At 39.0% G+C, this 16031-nt stretch overlaps 3 protein-coding genes across 5 annotated transcripts in view; 1 reads left to right on the forward strand and 2 right to left on the reverse strand.

Moving 5' to 3' along the window:
- LOC125884441 (uncharacterized) overlaps positions 1-16031 on the reverse strand; it is a 95331-nt gene that overhangs the window by 43079 nt on the left and 36221 nt on the right. The window lies entirely within an intron of this gene.
- Positions 1-16031, forward strand: part of LOC125884443 (uncharacterized) — an 88081-nt gene that overhangs the window by 20665 nt on the left and 51385 nt on the right.
- tmem185 (transmembrane protein 185) lies at positions 895-10959 on the reverse strand. Its single transcript, XM_049569389.1, has 7 exons — positions 10716-10959; positions 9334-9510; positions 6581-6788; positions 6334-6417; positions 5935-6111; positions 3987-4110; positions 895-3616 (listed from the first exon to the last, which is right to left on the reverse strand). Exons 1-7 carry the CDS (start codon positions 10751-10753, stop codon positions 3366-3368), a joined length of 1059 nt encoding a protein of 352 aa, XP_049425346.1. The 5' UTR covers positions 10754-10959; the 3' UTR covers positions 895-3365.

Here is a 16031-nt window from a genome sequence, read left to right on the forward strand (position 1 = left end):
TGATATTTTGGACGACATGTTATACTTTGACTTTTTCATCATATTTCGGACGTCATGCTATACTATGACTTTTTCATCATATTTCGGACGACATGCTATACTATGACTTTTTCATCATATTTCGGACGTCATGCTATACTATGACTTTTTCATCATATTTTGGACGTCATGCTATACTATGACTTTTTATGATATTTTGGACGACATGTTATACTTTGACTTTTTCATCATATTTCGGACGTCATGCTATACTATGACTTTTTCATCATATTTTGCACGTCATGCTATACTATGACTTTTTCATCATATTTCGGACGACATGCTATACTATGACTTTTTCATCATATTTTGGACGTCATGCTATACTATGACTTTTTATGATATTGTGGACGACATACTATACTATGAGTTTTTCATCATATTTTGGGCGACATGCTATACTTTGGCTTTTTTATGATATTTTGAACAACATGCTATACTATGACTTTTTTTTTATGAAATTTTGAATGACATACTATACTATGATTTTTTTTAATAACATTTTGAACGACATGCTATAGTATGCCTTTTTCATGAAATTTTGAACAACATATTGTACTATGACTTTTTTATGCTATTTCGCATGACATGTTTTATTTTTACTTTTTCTGGTATTTTGAAGGCCATAGTATACTATGACTTTTGTCATGCTTTTTTTTTTTTTTTTAAAGACGTACTATACTTGACTTTTTTGATAGCATTTTCAACGATATATTGTATTATGACTTTCTATGGCATTTGTGACAACATAATATGACTTTTTTATGTATTTTTAATAACAGTATTCTATGACCTTTTCATGGCAGTTTTTATGACATAGATTGCTCAACTTGCAGCAATAAGGGACAGTGCATCGATGAAATCAGACCAATTTAATGGAAAAAAAGACAATGTAGAAAAAAACATGTACACACAGCATGCTGGACACTCCAGCCATCAGGTTGTCCAACAAAATAAAATTAGAGATGGGGATGATTGCTTTTGCTTATCTACGTAACTTGATAAATTGAGGAAATCTGGCAATGTGCACATACAGAAAATCTCAGGAGTTCTACTCTCTACTTACTGTATTTGGTTTAATAAAAAAAAAAAAAAAAAAAAAAAAGAAGTATTTGCAATTTTTTTTTGTCCGAGCCTGGTAAGGCTGATATGTTTTGGATTTGAAAATGCTTGGCTTTGGTGACCCCTAGTAGTAACATCAAAAGGGGCACAGCAAAGCTCTTAAATTTATCAGGGGGCTTTTAGAATAATTTATAGGTGTAAAGTTTGGACATCAACTAAAAATATCTTACCTTATTTTATTTTGTGATACCCAACTTGTTTAACATTGTCGTGTTTAATATGGTGACTTTACACAGATAGTATTACATGTTTAACTAAAATAGAAGTGGATGATTGTTTGCAAATACTAGCTTCTTCATGTTTTTTTCCCAGCTCTGTCTCTAACCTTCAACCCTGCCATCTCCACTCTGGTCCCAAATTTGACAACTTCTGTTATTTACAAAAAATCAGGAATAAGAAAAACTGACAGGTTAGACAGGACTCATCTTGGAACACGTTAACAAAGTGCCATTTCGATTTAGGGCTGGGCAATATATCGAATTTATATCAATATTCTGATATGAGACTGGGTGTCGTCTTAGATTTTGGATGTTGTAATATTGTCTTTACCTGATTTTAAAGGCTGTATTTCAGTAAAGTGATGTAATTTTCCGAACTCACCACCGTCGTATTATTTGCCTTTAATCACTTCGCAATAATATCCACATTACTGATGATTATTTATCAAGAATGTCATTGTGTAAATATTTTGTGAAAACACCGAAAGTCAACCCTACAATATCGTTGCAATTCGATACTGAGGCATTTGGTCGGGAACAAAGTGATATTTGATTTTCTCCATATTGCCCAGCCCCATTTCCGTTGTTCTTTTTCATAAAGGAGAGCTTCAGATTGTTTCAGATCTGTCTTAAACATTACTAACATGGCGTATGTACATTGAAAGAGTCACTAATCATTCCTCCTGTCCACAAAGGCTACCAAGATCCCCTCCTGGCTCAACTCTGATGTAAGAGATGTGGGGACAAAATCCACAGTTCTTGTTCTGTGTAAAAAAAAAAAAGCATGGAAATGTTCAGCTGAGGCTAATGAGGCTGTAGCACTATGAGTAAAGGCCTCTGCACACGAAGTCCATTTTTTTTCAGATGCGTTTTTTTAATCCGTCACCTAAAAAAACATACAAACAAACAAAAAAAAAATGTCACCACCAGAGACCTTGCACACCGATCCCGATGCGTTTTATTGTACTGTTCGGTGCGCAAATTTTAATGACAGATGAACGTGGGCAAACGTGCTGGACACAACGTAAGGTCGTATTTATTTTTAGATGTGCAACAATTTTGGACGAAAAAACGGTATTTTCAGAAGTTAGAATAATTTTTTAGTACGACATACCCTCTGTGTTACCTTCTTCTGCACAGGTTAGCATGGATACGTCGATCGATGCAACACAAAGAAGGAATTTTGTACTTAACTTTGGAAAATAACTGCTGTTGAAGCCTTGTTTTAACTTTGGCTTCACTTTTGGAACGCATTCTTACACATACGAACTTTGGAGTTTGTCAATCAATCTCATGAAGTGGAACCAAGTTGGGGAGGGATCCAACAGGAGAAATGATTACAGAGATCAGTAACATGATTGCAGAGACTTTCAGTACACATGGGGGCAAGTATTGTACTAAGACATACCTGGGAAGAAAAAAAACAACCTTTCTTTACCCTCGTTTTCTGCACCTGTATGGTCAAAAGTGGGAACAGGGGCAATAAGAGTACACTGATCCCAAATTCAAGCTACAGTCTCTCCAATGGTCCCCATCATGAACCAAGATAAGCGTCCACCTTGTCTTTAGGTCTGAAGCGTGTCTGAATCAAAAATATACTGCTGTTACAGAGTCAAATATTCAAGTCCACGCACATCCAGCTCTTCTGTTTCGTCTCCATCAGTCACATCGACCTCAACATTTAGGTCCAAGTGAATCTGAGACACTTTTGTGGTCAGTCTCCTCCAAGAAATGTCCACAAAGCAGTCCTCTCTTTTGGGTCCAAGATTAAATCCTCGTCAGAGTTTGGCAGGGCAGTCTTTACTTCACAACAGCCGGGGTGAGGATTCTGGATCCAGTACTCATCCCATACCACACTGGAGTTTTAGGTGAAGGGACTAAATCCTTCAGGACAGCAGCTAAAACCCAAACACAGTGTCTTCTGCTGTTTTAGCGTCATGACTTGAACACACGAGTACAGCAGTCTGTTTCGGCTCTGATACGCAGTTAGTCAGGCATGTCGATGCAGAGTTTAGGCGGCGGGACAAAGTACTTCCCAGGGCTCTGTGTGATCACCACGCCGGTCTTCTTGTGGAACATGGGCGCGATCTTTGGCGGCGGCTCAGGGACAGGCAGATCCTCGACCGCCTCTGGGTCCTCGCTGCGCTGGAGGTCGTAGGACACGTTGCCGTACTCTCGCAGGAAGGGGAGGAGCTCCAGAAGGAAGTGGCAGAAGTCTTTACGGATGCCAAACCACCCTGTGGGAAAGTCAGGACAGAGGAGAAATTAACAGCACAGACATGAAACAACATGGGGACCAAAAATGGGGACTGTATGTTATTTTCTGACAATAAAGCAAACTCAAATACAATATATGTGACAATAAAACTTCACTTTAATGGTTCCAGGATGTAAGGATTTGTGAGGCTGTAGTTTATCGCAATTAGTTCTAGGACAATATATCGTCCAACAAAAGTAGATATCGTGACAAGCTTGACTGTAAAGTTTTACAAAAATCTAAACAAAGGAAAAGTTGTAAAATATATTCACTATCACTCCTGTAAAGAGACGTACACCCAGCAAAGGCATGCAGCAAACCACAGCACATTAGTGTCTTTAAATACTCACAGTGGTTTCCCCCCTTCTGGCCAAACGTGGTGGCCATGAGTGTGAGCAGGGAGAGCCACAGAGGGACGAACACACACACGTAGCTCAGACTGTTGTGGCCGTCCAGCTTGTGCACCAGAAGGATCTGCAGAGACACGACAACATTGTGAGACTTAAATATAGCAGCATATGTGTGCAATGTTGTGTATACACAGTCGGCGTACACACACAGTTAAGTGTTAAATGAGAGTTTTGTTGTAGTAGTAATATCATTATCATTATTATTAACAATAAGAAGAAGAAGCAGAATGAGGTCACAAATAGGGATACAGACGTTTTTATGTTACTAGTAAAAAAGATTCAACAAAACACAATAATCAAACGACGCAGTGGGATAGGTATTGACAGATTTATGTTTACAGTTTTGTGGTGATTAATTAACTTTCACTCAGCACCCTTAAATAAACTGAACATGTTGTCTCTGGTTGAGCCTTACGGTATTCAGAATTCCCAAAACATCCTGTTTGATGTTTTAAAGAGCTGTACACACTTTTGGCCACTAGAAAGCAGGACAGGCTAATTTTATTATTAAAGCAGTTTGTTTTAGATACAACTTTTATATTTACAACCACAATTCCGAAAAATTTGGGATGCTGTGTGAATTCAATTCATTACAATCCAAAGACAATATATTTAATGTTCTAAACTGATAAACTTCATTATTTTTTTTGTCAATACACACTCGTTCTGATTTTGAAGACTGCGACATGTTACAAAAAAAGTTGTGACAGGAGCAAGAAAATACTGCATATATGTAAAATGCTCAAAAAACACCAGTCTGGGAAATTCCACAGGTAAACAGGTTCATTGGTAACAACTTATAGTGTCATTAATAGGTGTAAAAGGGACATCCTTGTAAGGCTCAGCTGCCAACAAGCAAGGTTGTGTTACTTTGTGAAAAACTGTGTGGGCAAACACTCAAAGACTTTAAGATCAATGTTTCTCAGCGCACAGGAATTATGGGATTTCACCACCTACAATCCATAATATCAGCAAAAGGTTCAGAGAATTGTGAGAAATCTCTGCACGTAAGGGGGCAAGGCTGAAAACCACCAGTGAATGCCTGTGACCTTTGACCCCTCCGACTACACTTCATTAAAAACTGACTTCACTGCAGAAAGTTCAAAGCCAGCATCTGTGATGGTATGGAGGTGTGTTAGTGCCCATGGTAACTTGTTCATCTGTGAAGGATCTATCAATGCTGAAAGACACATACAGGTTTTGGAGCAACATATGCTGCCATCTAGACGTCGACTTTGTCAGGGACGTCCCTGCTTATTCCAGCAAGACTATGCCACGCCACATTCTGCACGTGCCACAACAGCGTGGCTTGGTGGTAAAAGAGTGCAGGTACTAGACTGACCCGCCTGCAGTCCTGATCTGTCTACCACTCAAAGAATCCCCAGACTGTTGAGCTACTGAAGTCGTGTATCAGGCAAGAATGAGAGAGAACTTCACTTTCAAAACTTCAATAATTCATGTCCTCAGTTCCCAAAGGGTTGCTGAGTGTTGTTAAAAGAAAGGGTGACGTCACACGGGAGTAAGCATGCACCTGTCTCGACTTTTTTTGAAGGTGTTGCAGGCATCGAATCCAGAATCAGTATATATTTATAAAGGTTTGTGAGTTTGAAGATAAAATATCTTGTCTTTGGACTGTCTCCCACTGAATAAAGGTTAAAAAGGATTTGGAAATCACGACTTTTTAGAACAGGGACAGGCACTGTAACTGTGAGTGTGGAGTTGATTTCTATCTTCAAAGCAGAGAATTAAAACTGTCTAATTTAGGTGTCTGAAAAGTAATATTACAAATAAATTAACTAAGCTATTTTCTACAATTATAACTCATGTGATGCGATATCAGTCAGATGAAAAACAAAAATCCAGTGTGATAAACTCAGTGACGGCTCACCTCGAAGGTGAGAAGGGGCACGACGATGGTCATCCAGCTGATTGCCATGGTGATGTGGGTCCGCCGTTGCTCGGCGATGATGTCGATGGAGCGGAGGAAGAGGACAGACCAGATGATGTAGTAGAGGACAACAAGGCACAGGAAGGACATCAGGATCCACAGCGGGACACACACCACCTGCAGCACACACAAACACACACACAGATATTAAAGAAGATGAAGGTATTGCAAAAATATTTAATGTTCAGAGTGATTAACTTTATTGAACTTATTAATAATGTGAATCTCCACTGCTGTTTATGCATCTCAAACTGTGACAGTATAACAAACACACAGGGCAGACCTACATGTGGAATTGAAGTGTGTAAAAAATAACAATGAATGGTTTGTGTATCTCACCAGCCACGGCCAGTTGATGATCCTGTCCAGCCTCAGAGCGATGAAGATGAACTGGAGAATATTTACTGAGCACAGAACCTCCAGCTGAGGAAGACACAAGACAAAATTAATTCTTACCTTACCTTTAAAACAAATAAATTAATTAATTTGCCCGAGGATTCTTGTCGCAACTGAAATTCCCTGAACGCACTCAAACAGACAAACTCCTCTGGTCTTGGCATATTCTCGTACGCATCAGCCTCCTTACCTCGAGGGAGCGGTCGTGTCTGAACCCCCAGACGCAGGCCGCGACAGAGACAGGCGACACGAAAAAGAGAGGCATGAAGACGAGAAGCCAGAAGTAGTGTCCTCTCTCCACGCGGTCGCACACCAACACCTCGAACATCAGCAGCAGCACGTGGAGCCCCACTGCGATCAGCATGGCTTTGAACTCCACACACGTCTCCCCTTCGGCCCTGAGAGAGGACACACGGAAGTGTAAACATCAGGGAGTTGATTCCCATGGTTACGTCTCATGATGCACATGTTGACTATTTAGACAGCGAACCAAAGAGACAAAGACATCAAGCAGATAGTGACATAAATCCAAGAGATTAACGTACAATCAGTATCCATGATATGAGACCTAAACTAATGTTACTAATTGTTTCTCGTACAGTTGAGGGAGACATTATTTTATCTTGTCTGAATGCTTAAAAAAGAAATGAACAACAATTAATTGGCACTTCTTTTTAGAATACACTGGTGCTTCTTGCATTTATGCATGAGCGCTGTACAGCCCTCGAATACCGTGGTTACCTTGGACAGGTAAAAGCACCTGATTTGCGTTTTCCCCACTGTCCAATCACATGAACTGTGTGAGTCTAACATCAGCTCACTTTCAAGATGATCATACACAAGCTGCAAGACATATCGCAACAAACTGCCGTCTCAGCTACTTTCTAACACTCTACCAACCATAATTAGGCCACATGATCGACAGCAGATTGTCTAACTGTCCCGGAGTCGTCCTAAAATAAGCCTTGAACCAACCATCACCCAGGCAAAGCTCCTGGACCAGCTGCTGATGCTGCCTGTGATTCTTCCGCTTCCTGAGGGTCTCATGTACCCAAACTGCTCTCTGTTTCCTTGTGACCAAAGTACTACTAAGGAACAACCCATCTAATCTATTCCATTCACTACAGTTTTGGAGCCAATTTGGCAGTATTTTACTCTGGAAAGTCCCACCACTGTAAAAGCAATGTGTACAATATGCAAGGCAAATTAGCAAAAAAAATAATATTTTTTTTTTTTTACAATTAATGTAAGAAGAAATAATTGCAGCAAAACGACGGCGCCCCAGACTAACGTCCAAGAACACAAAATTGAATCCACAAAGTATCTCCATACTGCTCATCTGTAGTGATCCAAGTGTGCTGCAGCCGCGACATAATAAGTTGTTTCGAAAAATGTCATATGAACTCTGTTTTTAGCCTCACTGTAGCCTGCAGTGCACGTGTCAAGTGATGTAAACACGGGTGAGCAAAGCTCATGCTTTCGCTGGTCTTGTGCAGGCGCGCACACGTGAGCACGGAGCACAGAGAAGCAGTCAGAGCTACAGGCTACAGAGAGGCTAAAAACAGAGTTCATATGACGTTTTTCCAAACAATTCTTTATGTCGCGGCTGCAGCACACTTGGATCACTATGGATGAGCAGTATGGAGATACTTTGTGGATTCAATTTTGTGTTCTTGGACGTTAGTCTGGGGCGCCGTCAGCCATTAGGTGTGCTACCTGCTCCCCCTGCCGATCTCCGCAAGGGATGTGAGGACTCTAAAACTTCACCAGGGCCTCCATCGGCATATGGGTGAGTAGATAATGGCTGAATTTTCATTTTTGGGTGCACTATCCCTTTAACAAGAATATTTAGGAATGCAAAAAAGAAAATTTAAATATACGAAATAACACGTACAAATATCGAAATAAATAAACAAATACAAAAAAATAGACTGTCAGTCTCTCACTCTCAGGTGTGCAGTTAGGTTGGTTGTATTCGCTCTTTTTGTTGAGATGGTTTTAGAACAAACCCGGCTCGTCCTAAGTACTGGGCTCCCCTCTGTCACTTGGTTTAAATCCAAAACACTCGCACACACAGGGGCCGTGGCATTTGGTTTAGGAACAAGTTACCGCATATTGCCACAGGCCTAGATCTATATATATAAATCAACAGGTGATTTCCTTCTTTCAGTAAAATCCTAAATGGTTGAGTTGGGGTTTTTTTTCCCACCTGGACCTTTATGCTCTGCCATTTCTCCTCTAATCATCACGCTGTAACCTGTGACAGGCTGTTATGATACCACAACTATCACACAGTCACATATATGGAGTTTTCTGTCGAGCCGCGAGCGTCACATAGGTTCACATTTAATCCCGTGAGCGCACAACGAGAGAGGAGAGGGAGAGCCGCTGTGCTGCTGCCAGAAGAGCCACTGACTGAGTTCCCTCTGAGCGGTAAGTCGCTTAAAGAGTCTGAGAAGGCCGCGGCTGTTCATAAAACATTCAGGACGCCACAGTTTATTCCACACTACTGAAGCTGCTCCTCTTTTTGGAACCACCACGGAGTCCGTATGTCAACACGTCAAAATACTCTGAGTATCACAATATGAATTTTTCATATGATATTAAAAATACACTGGTATTATCATGATCTGGGTGATATGGCACACCCCTACTTGGCCGATACACAAGTTCAGGTTGTCTGATTCATGATTGGGAGGGGAAAAATAATCAGAACGTCTTTAGTCATTGTCATTGAAATATAACATAAATCATGAAACTAACTCAGTAAGAATTTACATTTACTATGAATGGGATCACTGCAGCAAAAGCATATATAGCTCAGTTTTGTTAGGTAGGTTAAAAAAAACTGTAGTGGGTGGGTGTGCAGTAGATCCACGTATGTATAAACTCCATGAGTTGGACTACTTTTAACCACAAATGTCCATGTGTGAGAGACTCTACCTGTACTGGGGGTTATGCGCCCAGACTCCAGTGCCCACGGAGGCCCCGATGATGACCAGCAGCTTCCACAGCCATATTGGGGTGAACACAGCCCAGTAGTTCCACTGGATGACGCCATCCAGCCTCAAGGACAGCAACACGGAGAACAGCAGCAGACAGGAGTAGATCAGGAACTTACTGCAACGGTGGACAGAGAGAGAAATGTCAGCAGTTGACATAAATGTAAAGGACAACAATATTTGTACCCCTGCTATCTCCATCATTAAGACAACAATTTTTCTTAAAAACGATGCAACAAAGATGGGATGTGCGAAGAGTGTCTGAATGAATTACATGTCTGGAACGAGAGCAGGTGGAAAAACTGGCTGTAATCAAGGCCCAGACTTTAGAAAAAGTAGGATAAATAACAACATGATGGAGACATGAGAGTGACTGATATCTAGGTCACAGATGAAACCACAATGAAAGGACACCAGTATCTTTGGCTACGCTCTGGAAAAAGAAACATTAGATAAGCGGATGAAAAGGGGGTTAGAAAACTGACCTTATGGAGATGACAGTATAACGTGAGTGTTAAAGCAGCTGATACTCCCAACCTGATCATCCCTCACACTCACACACACACACACACACACACACACACTAAGCTAAGCTACCAAGTGCATTTACCTGTCTAACCATCACCTGCCAGCTAATGATGTGAACTGGCATCATGTCACTAAACCTATTTATTAAACATATTTCACTGGGCTTCCTAACTGCATTTGCTACATTAGCACTGGACTTCACACAACACTGCTGCTGGCTTTAATCAATTTTTGTCCATTGTAATTAAAACCCATAATTAGTTTAGCTTTCATTTTAATTATTACAACTCTTGACAGCTTTGTACAGCTGCCCTTCACTTTTGCTTCACTGTGGGAGAGAAATATTTCCCAGTTTTCTGTCATCTTCAATCTGAAGCAGCTGCTGCTGAGGGCCTTTAAGTCTCATTTAAATACTTAAACTATGTACAACCTCAAAATAACGTGTCTTGTTTTAATCAGCTGAGTATGAATACCGGAAACATGCGTAAGAAACTGACTTAATAGCTTTAGATAACGTATGATATAAGTATGGACATGCTAGCTTTGAACGCATAACATTATCTTAGCTAGCATGTTAGCCAGGCCTTTAGCCTCATACCTTCTTTTCGCTTCAGCTACTGCACTTACACTCGCCTTATATACGTGCAGTTAAATTATCAGCAGCCATAAATATGTATATAAAACGTCACACGTATTAAACACACATTTTCTGCATGTTTTCCTAAACGGCTGCGCATCAAACGCTGCTAACTAGCAACACAGTTAGCTAAAGTGCTAGGTCGTAGCTAAACTTACCTGGGATTGAAGTCCTGAAACAGTCCTCTTAAATTCATGGTGTACAAAATGGCCGGTCAGTTCGCCAACATTAGTCGTTCGCTGATTCACCGCTGAATTTGTTCGCTAAACATGGTAATTTCGGCGATTGTCGAGCTGTTCGGTGCGGTATCATCACAGCTCGCTGCTGGCCCGTGTGTTTTGTTTTTTCTCTCGGTCTAGTCACGTGACTACACGGAAATGACGCAAACCAACAGTTGAGTAAGGACATTGAATGGAATGGAATAGAATTGAATTGAATTAAGTTTGATTGATCAAATTTAATTCAATTCAATTCAATCTAATTTAATTGAATTTAATCAAATTTAATTAAACTAAATTAAATTAGAAATAAAATAAAATAAATTAGATGAAATTAAATTAAATTAAATTAGATATAATTTAATTTAATTTAATCAAATTTAATTAAACTAAATTAAATTAGAAATAAAATAAAATAAAATTAGATGAAATTAAATTAAATTAAATCAAGTAAAATCTAATCAAATCAAATTAAATTGAATTAAATTAGACATTAAATTAAATTAAATTAAAAATCAAATTAAACATTGGAGTGGTCTCTACCAGTATGACAAATGCACTTTATATTGTGCAATGACTTGATTTAAAATGCACTTTAAACCTGATGCTGTCATTAATTTATTGATATTCACACACATCATATTATTTGATTTCCGCTTAGTTAAACGGTCAAAGTTTTATCTTGTCATTATCTGTGGTTTTACTTTGTTCATATTTTGTTTTAATGTTATAAATATAGCTCTTATCAATGTTTTTATTTTGTTTGTGTGCAGCTCTTAGCCTGAGAGGCCGTTTACACGTACAAGGTGATTTTGATAAACGGAGACATCTTACTTCATTTGTGCCCTTCGTTTACACGCAAACGGAGATTTCTCCTCTGAAAACGAGTCTTTCTAAAAACTCCGGCCAGAGTTTTTGGAAAACTCCGGTTGTGCGTTTGCATGTAAACTGAGATAAACGGAGATAAACGGAGTTATAGGCAGCCGACGTCACAGTATGCACCGGAACTTGCGCCTGTGTCAAAAGTGCGACCTATGTTGCTATGGTGACAATGGATACATGGAAGGCTCGAGCTTCTCGTTACACTGCCACCTACAGGTTTGGCATGCTCTTGTGTATATATACACGGGTAAGTGTAAACGAAGATCTTTTTGAAAACGGAGATGGTGAAATGTCCGTTTATGAAAATAGCCGGCAACGTGTAAACGGCCTCTGAGAGTAACCAAAGATAATTTTGTTTTACATCTACAATGACAACAAAGTGTCTTATGTCTTTGTTGTTGTTGTTTTTTTTTTAATGTTTGTTTACATAAAAGTCACTTTGTACCGATGGGTACAAAAAGATAAATCAGATTGTGAAAACAATTATTAATTACATGATGCCTGATGCAGTGGCGGTTCGAGCATATTTGGTGCCCTAGGCAAGCCTCCCCAGTTATAACCAAAATGCAAATAAACAATGTAGCTAACAATAAGACAAAAGTTGATGGTAAGACAGATAAAAATATGTGCTTATTTTCTTTCAGTAACATGCTGTACATGTGTGATAATAATTTACATAAAAAATCAATTTAAAAATAACTACAAATTAACTTGAATAAAAAAACTAAATAATAATAAAATGTACAAAATAACTTTCTAATGGAACAACGGATGCAGTGGTTTTGAAATTCTGGGCCAATACTGATACCAATGTTTAAAATAACTAATTGGCCAATAGCTGATAGTGATGTTTTAATCTGAAACTTTTTTTTTTCCAGGTGCATGTTTGGCGTCCCCCTCTGGATGGCTGCCAATATCACCTGTGGCAAGAACCACCACTGGCCAGATGAGTCTACTTATTGGGATCAAATATTAATTTCTCATTACTGGAGATTCTGCGTCACTATGTCGATTATCACATGCACACAGACATATTACTGAACATAAACCATCCTGATGTAAACATTTTACGTATATATTTTATTAAATATGTATTCTGTGCATGTTTGGTGCAAATGTGGCTTCAGGATGAATAAAGTTATATCTCATCCTGTCTTAGGCCGAAATTATGAACATGTCAAATGAAGATATTGTTTTGCAGAATCATTTCCATCTGTTAAAATACAATAAATATTCATTTTCCCTACTAAGCTGTGATAACATTTGTAGTTTTTTTTATGTACTGTGACTTTTAGAACAGCTGTAAATTCTTTCTTCCTCTTGTTAATTTTAAAATAATTTGAGGAAGAAGGTTTATCAGCAGACTGAAAGTATCATCACCATCATAAGACTGTGTGTGTGTTTGTCATCACTCAGTGTGACTTGTAATGGCACAATTTAAGACCTTATTTTGCTCCAAAAACCTATTCCATCAGTAACATATAAGTTATGACAAACAATCCAAATGGAAAAAAATGTTTTAATCATTTTAAAGTGCACATGAAAATGAACATGGCATGAAACCTGACAGATTCAGGAGCTGGTCTTGAACTTTACCGTCATGTAAGAACAATTTGCGTGGGTGAATTAAGGGTGACTGGGACATGAGGTCAAACGGAAGAGTAGGGTGTATTGTCTCACTTGATAAGCTGAAAAAAAAAAATGTTTGGCCGGGCCATAGCTGTGAAACCACAGAGTCAAAACAGCATGTCCTCATAGGTGTGACATCATGTAGGTGGGACAAGAGTCAAACAGGACGTTGACCCTGCAATGCATGAGGCGAGGAAAATGCCATGACCTTTAGCTGGCTTTAATTAGGGCTGGGCAATAAAGATAAAGACTCATATCTCAGTATTTACACGATGACTGGTGATACACGATATATATATCTCGGTATTTTCTACAAAATGAGCTACATGTTCAGATGTTTGAGATGTCACATGCACTTCTATAGAAACAGTCTGTGATCAGAATAAAATGCAAAGACAGGGATTATTTCACAGTTTGAAAATATACAGCTGCACGACATGGAAATGAAGAATGATGTAAAATGAGTAACAGGGCTGTACGTTAACGTTTTGCACACAGCACTGAAAGGTTTGCAGCACAGGACACTAAAGTATAACATGAGTATTAAAGTGTCAAGTAGGTTTGAAATAAATAGAAATCTTTGTGGGCGAAGCTAAAAAGACATTTTCCATCTGTTGGCCTTTCAGATGAATCTAGTGCTACAAAATGATTTAAATATCTTGGGGGATGTGAAAGGGAGGCGGCTGTTGTGACAGTACGGAAACAAGGACAGCTTTATATTGCATGAACTGTTGACTGTTGAATGGAAATTAACATGGAGTCTTAATTCCTAATGAAAAACAGCAAACGAAAATGTGCATGTTAAATTATATCAAAGTGTGACATAAACTGTGTAATAAATATGTTTACACTGAATCAGTGATAAGATGTGTTGTCCTCATCACCCAAATGTTACAAAAAAAAAAAACAGAGATTTGGGGCAATTTTACTAAAAACATGGTGGAGCTGCTGAATGGATTTGTAGCAGTGGCTGTTAGCAGTTAGCTCCACTTGTTAGCCGCTGAATGGCAGCGGAGCAAGCGCCCACCAGCCGCCAGACTTCACAACTGAAATATGATATAACTGTCTGTCCTCCTCAAATGGATTGGTAACATCTTCAGTTTTACAGACAGGTATCATTCATTGAGCTATTTTTTTAAATCAATGGCGAAAGCTTATAGAAGGAGGAAATTCAAAAACCATTTTCATCCCACACATTGTCTCTTACCTGTGGGAGTTGGTGTTGGCGTTAGAGGATGTAACTATTTTTTTAACTACTGAGGTGTAGATCTATGTTAACACCACACCTACACACTGCCTCGTTGTTACTAAAATTAGATATATGGATGGAAAAGTCTCACCTGCAGGCGTATTTCTTTGTACATGAACAACAGGATGTGTAACGTGTCAATCAAACCTGACACAAACTTTTAAATAAAATGACTGCAGATCAGTCACATAAATAAAAATAAATATATATATACGCAATAATCGTAAATACAACAGTAAAAAATAAAATGAATAAAAATAGAAATAAAATAATATTAAATTAAATTAAATTAAATTAAATTAAATTAGATTAAAGACAGTTCAATTAAAAGCCAGTCTAAAAAGGTAGGTCTTGAGTTTGCATTAAAAAAAAAATAAACACAATCTCTGTGTTCCTCAGGTCTTCAGGAAGGCTGCTCCACATGGACCACAGTGATGAAATTATGCCTCACCATGGCCATTAAAAGGCCACTTGCAGAAGACCTGCGGGTTCTAGAGGGTTCATACAACAGAAGCAAATCTGATAAATAGTAGGCCTAAGACCATTAAGAGCTTTATCAATCTTTTAGCAGCTGGTCAGGATGCTATTGCAAAATTTTAAATCTGCTCTCTCCTCTGCTGCTGTCAGCTGTCATTTTAGGCACCCAGTTCACCTCCAGCCATCGTATCCAGACTCCAGGACGAGCTCAACAAAGGTCCATAAATGTCTTGTTAACGCGCTATGCATTCACCTCTGATGAAAAGGAGTGGTAAAATGACCAGTTGGTGGTCGTATATATTGATTGTTCTGTTGGGGAATTTAATTCACAACAGTCAGCTTTTGAGGAGACAGAAATGAGTGTGGGCGTCTGTTGATTTGTGTGCGTGTGCGTCTATGTGCAGACAGGTCGGGGCGTGTGCCCTAACTGTCCCAACAGTCAGGTCATCCTAACCCAAATGCTCTCCCAGACCTTGATCGCACAAGAATTACTCATTTTACAAATTTACTGTGGGATTGTTGTAACTGGAGGCGCCCACTGATGCCTAGATACAGGCAACAGACACTGATGCAAAGACTCTGGTTTATGGGGAGGAAATAACTCAAAGTTTCCATCAGCTCTGGATAAAACAGCCTTTGAGTCAATGCAAATTCCCAGAGCTGGAAATGTTTGTTTTTCTGCCATCTGCTTCCTTTAATAGATAAATGTTTTTAACAGAGGAGCACGAACAGAGAAAAACAACATGCTTTACAAGTCTCAACTTTCACTTTCAGATTTTATTTTTGTTTTTCAGCCTGAGGCATGTTCCTACCTATTTATACACTCGTCACTCGTTAAACAACATGACATGAAGTTAAAATGGCCACATGCAGACAAAAATACTGCACCTCAGGTAGACCTACATACAACTAATCTGTGAGTGTGTGTTAGTGTGTCTGTGAGGGACGCTCTCTCAGTGCGTCATGGTGAAGATGGCAGGCAGCAAAGAGTGATGATAGTCAGCTGAATTAAGTTAAGA

Source organism: Epinephelus fuscoguttatus, linkage group LG23 (assembly GCF_011397635.1).
Source record: "Epinephelus fuscoguttatus linkage group LG23, E.fuscoguttatus.final_Chr_v1".
In the NCBI taxonomy this organism is placed as follows: Eukaryota; Metazoa; Chordata; class Actinopteri; order Perciformes; family Serranidae; genus Epinephelus; species Epinephelus fuscoguttatus.